General features: G+C 35.4%; 1 protein-coding gene across 1 annotated transcript in view; it reads left to right on the forward strand.

The window, feature by feature from the left end:
- Positions 1–7531, forward strand: part of CD2AP (CD2 associated protein) — a 135764-nt gene extending 128233 nt beyond the window's left edge. The window contains exons 14-18 of the mRNA XM_009289011.1: positions 943–1058; positions 1912–1998; positions 2637–2821; positions 3978–4041; positions 5196–7531. Of these exons, the coding sequence (XP_009287286.1) occupies positions 943–1058; positions 1912–1998; positions 2637–2821; positions 3978–4041; positions 5196–5237 (494 nt within the window). The 3' untranslated portion in view covers positions 5238–7531. The remainder of the gene's footprint in view (positions 1–942; positions 1059–1911; positions 1999–2636; positions 2822–3977; positions 4042–5195) is intronic.
- The last annotated feature ends 971 nt before the right edge of the window (positions 7532–8502 follow it).

Below are 8502 nucleotides of genomic sequence, written 5' to 3' on the forward strand. Positions count from 1 at the left end.
AAACGTTTAGAGTCTCTAAAATAAGTCTAAAGAATTTGTGTTGTAAAAACGTATATAATACCCATAATCTTACGCTGATGCTTAAATAAAAACCTATCTCGTTGCACATCTGTTGGCAGGTAAGTATTATTATTATTATTGAGAAACAGTTAAGAAGTTGAGTTGTTAACTAGGTGAACTACTTATGTTACTAGATTAGGTATGTTCTGTTCTTCCTATTAATGTTTTTTTTCTAAGGTTGTCCCTTCCCATAGGATGTAAAGAATTTCTACTGATCTAAGAGAGAGTTTACCTAGAGCATAAAGAAACTAATGAGCAGAGAGATCTGTATGATTTAATAAAGTATAAGAATGGAGTTTTGAAATGTTTTATTACAGACTTTGTGAAGTCATGTATTTTCTTTAGACAAAGCACTGCATAGGAAAAAACTGCCCTGCACAGAAATGTTTGCAGTTAATGTCTTGTTAACTTACGTTCACCAACTGGTCGACATGTACTTTACCATGTTGCTTTTATTTTTTTGTCTTAGTCACTAAACTTGGATTTTCATGCTTTTCATGCAAGTTTAGCGACAAGAAAATACGCTCTTTTAAGTAGTTGAATATGGCACCTCTCAAAAAAACAGTCATAAATATATCTTTCTCCAGATGCTTGTTAGGTCTGGTTTATGCTGCCATGTTACTACAGCACTTCTGTTGAGAACTTGAATTTAAATGCTAGTTGAATTAACTCTTAATTTTTTTTCAAGGGGGAAAATGTGGTTTCCCAGATATGCCAAAGTCATGTAGCTGTTTTGTATGGCTCGTGTTGTATATGCTGAAAATCTATGAAATGATAAGAATTCTGATAATTTTTTTTTTGTCCTAAGGAAAAAAGTGATAAAAAAGAATGCAGCAAAACCTTCTGGTCTTGATGGTGGTCTGTATTTTCATCTTTTTCTAGGTCTGTTAAGCTTTGATGATGTAATAGCTACCTCAGATAATCTATCACACCCTACTGCAAACCGACCCAAGATGCCTGGTAGGAGGTTGCCTTCACGTTTCCATAGCAGTAGTCCTGTGAGTATATTTGGTGTGTTTTCCTAGCAGTGAACTAAGAACTAACTTCCCAGGAAGCAGGGTTGAACTGGGAAACAGTCTTATGAACCATTTACCTGAGAGCGAAATGCAAAATGCCGCAGAGGTTCAGTTCCTATAGACTTTGTCTACAGGAATATCCATTCCCAGGAGGGAAGTGTACGTAAGAGAAACGGCACAACTGCGTTGTAGCTGAAGGAGTTTTTCTGTTCTGTGGGGTATTACTGCAGTAAGTACTCAGCTCTTCTAGCATCCCTGATGGTGAAACAGGTGTTGTACATACCCACAACTCTGAAAGTGTCTTCAGTCCCTTACAAGCCTGACAATATATAGTCTTTGGCCACAATAAATTTGTAATTTAATGTTGCTGTAATGCAGGACTTGTGATCTCATGTGCTAAGACGTGAGACTGTCAGACCGTGAGAATCGGGTGATGCAGAGCCCTTGAAATCAAATTATATCATCAGATGTTGTATAGTTCAGTTGTGCCAGTTACCATCTACAATTACTGTCTGTTAATGTCTGTGTCTATGGAAGCACCTGCAGGCTCCCAAAAGCATCAAGGACTTGTTAAGTACTGCAGAGACGCTCGAAAATCCTGCCCAAGATTCCTATGTTTGATTTAAATTCAGCTGAATGAGTATTGAGGGGAAGGAAAGTTCTGACTGGCAGGGAAAGAAAACTATGGTGGTCTAGCAATTTGTTTGGTTATTTTATTCTATTTTTTTTTATTTTTACTATTGCATCTTTAGGAACCTGACAGTTCTTCTTTTATTTACTTTTTAATTTTTTTTAATTCTGAAAACCTTTTCATTTTTTATGAATGGTTTACCAGGCAAGTCAAAATGTGAGTCCAGAAAAAAATTTGAAGGTGCAGAAAGAAGAAGAAAGTGCCAAACCAAAGTCAGTTGAAACAAAAAAGGTATGATACCAAGCAGCTAGAGAAGTACCAGGCAGCTAGGTGTTCTGTTCATCTTGCTCATATTTCCAGTTTAGATTGATGCAACCATCTAAATGCAAATTATTGTATTTAAATGCAAGTGAGCAGTGTCATTTAGTATAAAGTTCATAGTAGAAATTTTAGTATAAAGTTCATTTATGCTTTAGTATGAAGTACATCAGTTCTGATGAGAACTATTGTATCAGGTAGCATGAAACTATGGTGGTATTTCCTAAATAAGCTTCATGTCTGCTCAGCCTTTAGTCTCCCGACAGACAGAACAACTGAGCAGATCAGAAAGGTGCACAAAAGATTGCTTATAATGAACCAATGGCTCCATTAAATCACACTTTTTTTAAAGTGTAGAGAAGTCTAGTGTGAGTACTTTTTTTTTAGTAACTACAGGAACCTCAGGGAAATGCTTAATAAAGAGCTGTATAAAAGAACTATCTCATATGCTACAGTAGTCCATTTGAACTGGACATTGTTTTTTACCTTTTGGGTAGAAAATGAAGGAAACTTGTGCACATGTAGCTCCCATACCAGTACAACCTGTATGCTCTAAGTGGTCAGTTCATAAAGACTTCATTTCTTAGCTTTCTACTGATTTATTTTTTCAGCCGTCTCCATTTGGTCCACCAATTCCATCTTCATCTCAGAGACCAAGTTCTGTTATACTCAACTTTTTTCCTGGAGACATCCAATTTAAAGGAGAAACAGATGATGAAAAGATTTCTGTGGAAGAGCTCAGGACTCAGATTAATGATTTGATTGGTTTAGTAGACACACTGAAGAAAGAACATGGGTAAATATTTTCCTTCTCAATCTGCAAAGGGATATAGCGACATCTTCCAAATGTCTTTAATGCCAAACTTCTTAAAAATAAAAAGCTATTCTATATTAATATTAATTGAGAACTTCTTTCTTTAGAAGTTGATCCAACTAGATGTCCTAAATACGTACAAATTTAATGTCAGAGTATTTTTGGAATTTGTATGCATTTTTTCTGTCCTACTTTGTGCTCCTGCATTCATTACAGCTTTTTGAAAATATTTCTTAAACAGTTAGTACTTCCACTCTAAGGAAAAGTAGGTAATTTTTGTGGTATTTAATATAAGCACATGTGCTGGCCTTATGTATCACTGCGCACAAGTAATTGCAGTATTGACATGACTGGTAGTAGGGAAAGATATTACTGAGCTTTTCAAATTGGTGATCATTGTGACCCCATCGTCTGTGCGCATGTGGGTAGGGTTGTGTTTGGTGAATGATGTAGAAAAAAAAATGTAATTGGTGTTTGAGTAAACATAGTAAAGACCAATCTGTGGGAAATTTACCTCTTCTGTTCTTAGTTTTACAGCACAGATGTTCATTTTGGTACTATTTAAATGGTGACTAGTGCTAACCAAACCGGCTTTTAGAGTGACCTCTTGAGAGGTTATAAAGCATCAGGATCAGTTGGTCTCCAAAGCAATCTAGTAAATTATCAGTTCTGGAGATTCATGAACTAGTTCTTCAGCAACTTGGGGATAATTCTTAGCACTTTCTTGCCTGAACATAGGAAATAAAACATGTTTTAGGAACTTCTTTTTCTAAAGAATTTCTATTCTCTGTGTAGAAGTTGCCAGGTTATTTTGGTTTAAATTCAACTCTCCAAGTAAAATAACAGTACAAATTTTAAGTAGCCTACTTAAAATTGTGATTGTAAGTTAGGGATAAGTGCATAGTGATAGGTAAGAAGTGTTGAGAGTTGGTGGAAGCTCGTGGTCCACCGGATTTGAGTACCAGTTCACTAGTGGGCATGTACTTACATTTAAGTTTTATTTATAAGATGTAGCATCAGACAGTTGTTATGTGAATTCCTCTTGTAAAATTTAAATGAGGCCTGTGCTTCCTGTTCTCAGTAATGTGAAATTTTTTCCCCTTCTAACTTGTATTTCTGATATCTTAACTACTATTAGGAGAGAACTGGAAAAACTAAAGAAGGATTTGGAAGAAGAAAAGCTGTTGCGAAGTAATCTGGAGGTAATGTTAGCTATTTAGGGGGCTAAAGTTTAGAAGTATGTAGGCAGTGTTCTGGAATTTGGTGCCACAGGAAAGTCTTAACGAACCTGCTCAACCGTGTTTTGTTTTTTTTTTTTATTGCTGTGTAACTGTGTGGTTGAATGAATGCCTCACGAGGCAGTTGGATGTATATAGAAGATTCACAGTTCATCTTAGTTCAGCTTTCTTTATCTGGAAAATTATTTTTAACAATATGTATGGGTGTTGGGATGTGAATTCAGTTTAGTGTTGCTAGATTCTGCTCTTCGCTAGAAATATGTCCAACTGGCCACGTTCCAAGAGAGAAGATTAATACTTTGCTTTTGTAAGACTTGAAGGACAAGTTTCCTTTATGTAATCAAAAGAAAAACAGGGCAAAAGTAAACTTTCCTAAATTTTTGGTGAACTATTTAAATATTAAGTGGATAACTTGCCGAAAGAACAGAACGCATCTGAAAAATTTCCTTATGAATGAACTCCCCTCCTCTCAATTTATTGATGAAGAAGGCTACCTGCCTTACAACATGATGCCATTAAGTAGTTAATAGGATGAGCTCATTGTAGAACATTATTTCAGTCTGGTACAAAAGGGCATTTTATTTGTGAAACAGTACTTCTTATTGACTACAAAGCTACTTTCAAAACTTGAGAAGAACTCTAGTGAGTCTCTAAAGCAATCAATGAAGTTGCCTTAAATGTGCACTGGGGATGAAGAGGAGGTAACTTCCATGTATCCTCTAAATCCATTTGAAGACCTACAAATTAATCATGGCACGGTATTTTGCATGAAGTCTGCTTTAGTAAGTTAGTCTGAGGTGATGATGCAGCGTTATGCGGGGACGTGTCAGGTGATTCCGCAACCCAGCTTTGGCTACTTTATTCAGAGTGAATTTCTCCAACAAGATGTACCAGAACTATAGGCAAATTTTTAATGATTTTAAATTCTTGTTTGTTTAGCAATACAGTAGTATAAAATCAGCTGTAAATATTGAGCTGTCAAATGCTTCTGTGTTAGGATTTTATTTACTTAAGTGTCTTTGACATAAAAGGTTATAATTTTGATGAAAGCTCTGAAATTGTAAATTATTGATACTTTGATACTGACTCTCTTTCTTTTCAAAATGTCCATTTTCCAGCTTGAAATAGAAAAATTGAAGAAAGCAGTAACATCTACATGAGACAGCTATGGACTCAATGTTTTTAACTCACCAGGAATTCAAAGCTGAACACAAGGAGAACTGACTCTTATTTCATCATAATGGATGCTGGTGTTCTACAGTCTTAAAGAAAAAAATATAGTAAAAAAAAAAAAGGAATATAGTCTTTTATTCAGAGAGATAAGAAAACAAAAAAGAATAATGGTGTAATTTTCTTGCCAATATAGAAGAGGCCTTATTTCTTACTGTGCTGGAATTGCAGACCTTATTTTTTGGTTTGCTTGAAAATACTACTGAATCTGTATAGAAAGGAGAGGGAATTCTTAATAGATTTTTATTGAATATCTGTAGCTTAATTTTTAAAGAGATCTATACTATAAATAGGGTGATCTATCTTTACAACTAATCTGTAAAATAGTCTGTTGGGAGGGATGGAATAACTGTATCGTAATTGTAATCACTACGTTCCCCCTACACGCAAAAGGGAATATTTGGTATTTGTATAATTTTTGGCAGTCTTACCCAGGGTTATGCTGTTGTGCCTGTCTGCAGTGAGAATATTAATAATATGCTGTTTATAAGTTGAGTAATGAGATAGGAATTTGTTAATTCAGTGAAGCAGTTGAAACACCTATGCATTGTGGTAAGAACGAATGATCTAATCTGGGTAGTTTAGCAGAACACTTTGTCGCTTGCACTATTGGATTAAAAAGGGATTTAGGACTGAATCATGAAGTTATGACAAAACTAACTTTTAAAACCACAAAATGCAAGAAATACAGAAACAAGGCTAGAATCCAGTCTTAACTCAACCTGTTGTGCCTAAAATATTACAGCATGAAAAAGTAAACCTTAAATCACAACGTCTGTGCTTCTGTGCATCTAAGCTGAAGTCATCAGTCTTTCTAGTGGTTAAATATGCATCTTGATCTGTTTTTACAATAGTCAGGTTTTGTTTATAATATGTCTCCAAATAAATCCCTTTGGAACTTTGATACTCTCAAAAGGTCTCAATATTTATATATTTATGCCATAAACTTTATCAGTATATTGTGTACCTCTAAATTTAATAACATCTTTGTATTTTAATGAGTGATTGGAACAATTGCTTTGACAGCATTGTGCTGGTTTCCAAGACAGCGTCTTTCACATTTTGTGGAAAACAGTTGAAATCTTGTGGATGACCATTATCTTTAACCCCTGAGCTCAACACTGTGCACCAGAGTAATACACAAATAATATGCAAAGTGATGGGAGACAATGATATTTATTGCTGTGTTCATTTGATTAAAGAATTAATAAAACATACAGCTTTAGAAAGCCAGTCAAATGCATTATTTCTGTTAGTAATCACCTGATCTCCTTTTGGTCTACTAGAATTTAAACGACAAAAACATGCCACATAGTTTGGCAGCTTCACCAGTAAGAGAAGTAATTAAGTTTCTATTCATGGGAATAGTCATAAATATAGTAATTATTTAGTGTGTCACTTGCTCAAGTGACATGGAAGTGTTGCTTCTTGAGAGTATACTTTTTCCACAGTTGATGCATCATAAAATACAAACATCAAAAAGTCAATTGGAGGATGTTTGTCAGTTGCTGATTTAAACTGTTCATAAAATTTGATTAATGTACTACGCAAGTATTAGGTAATACTTGCTAGTCACGTTGCTAATGAGCTGATTCAATATTAATGCTTTTAACTTTTAATTGCCTAGATGCATCACAAATGAAGACTTGAGCCAGATCTTTATGTTGAGGAATAATGTGCAGCAGTAATACTTTTCATCAGACACTAAACTCTTACTTAGAACTCATACCTCTAAGTCAGGTGATGAAAAGCAAGAATTGAGCCTAATGGAATAGCCAATTTTTGTTATACAAGCTCTTCACTGTGATTAGAGCACGAAACAAATCTTGGAATGGATTGCTCTACAGAAATTGTGTCTGCATGTAGGCTTGTGGCAGACGAACAGAACAAGACAATCAGTTAAAACCACAAATGAAGGGTGTTCGTTATTTAATGGCCTTTGTTCGCTATAGCAATAAATGACCCAAGTGCAATGACTTAATAAAACCCTCCTTTAAAAGTCGCTGCTATGAGTATTTTTAGCCATAAGGAAGTTGCCCTGATATATGTCTGTCTTGTCTTCAGCTAGTGTTACGTACTAGAGTGGAGGGGAGAAGGTAATGGTTTTGAAGACATTCCACAGTACAAGTTCCTAAAAGCAGTATGCTTCACTGACTTGTTTACCGGTGCTGTAAAATGATGCATGCTATCCAAACTCAGCAAATAAAGTAAGTTTAAAAACCTGTTGAAATGTCTGCTCGGTTCTGTTCAGGAATGTTGTATATGCCATTAAATTATTTGCAGGAGGAGTTTGGGCGGTGGGAGCGAAGTGTATTATTATTTATACAGTCCCCCTTGAGGCTTTCAGATTTTAATTTACTCACTGGGATGCTGTGGTTCCTGACTGTCAGGATGGCTTAGGATCCAAACAGTTGGAAAGCTTACTAGTTTTCTTTGCAAGTGTAACTGGGAATCTTAACTTCTCAGTATCTCTTTATTAGTTTTGTGTTGTTTTTTTTTTCCTGTTGGTCCATATTGAACTAACCTTACTGTGCATCTTCAGAGCCACTCAGTAACAGGGATAAATGCATGCTTGTTTCACTTCTTAAATATATAGTGAAGAACTGAAGACTGAGAGTATGGCATGTCTAAAAGGGGTGTGGATGAGGCAAAAGGCAAATGAAGAACAACAACAGAAGGGCATTTTTAAACTGCAAGGTTTTTATTCAAACTTCATAACATTCTCTAAAAAGCTTTTGTTTGCAAACAAGGTGGTCTACTTATTTTATTTTTTAAAATTTACTTAAACAATCACCATGAAGATAATATTTTTCATTAATGTTGCTTCAGGGGAATGAAGTTTCTGATGAAAACCTGTAATATATTGCAAGGTTTGACTTTGAGTTGTGTAGCAAAGCATCTGTTGAATTTTTAAATAAATACCTTGTATTCATTAAAGTCATAAATTAGCAGAAGTCTGTTAAATTTTTCCAAAGGAAATACTAAAAACAGATTTTCACAGCTGCCTTACTTTTGGCTGCTATTGAAGCTCTCCGAGATGTTCCTGATTGCTGACTGTTTGCTTTCTCAGAGCAGTGTCAAAGCAGCTGCTCATATATCTTGGGTAATTGGATTTTGCAAGAGCTGAAAAGGACAAACCACGCCCTTTTGGGTGCCTAGGCACATGCCTCCCAGCTTGAAGCATGCAAACAGCCT

Source organism: Aptenodytes forsteri, unplaced genomic scaffold, assembly GCF_000699145.1.
Source record: "Aptenodytes forsteri isolate BGI_AS27 unplaced genomic scaffold, ASM69914v1 Scaffold57, whole genome shotgun sequence".
NCBI classification, from domain to species: Eukaryota; Metazoa; Chordata; class Aves; order Sphenisciformes; family Spheniscidae; genus Aptenodytes; species Aptenodytes forsteri.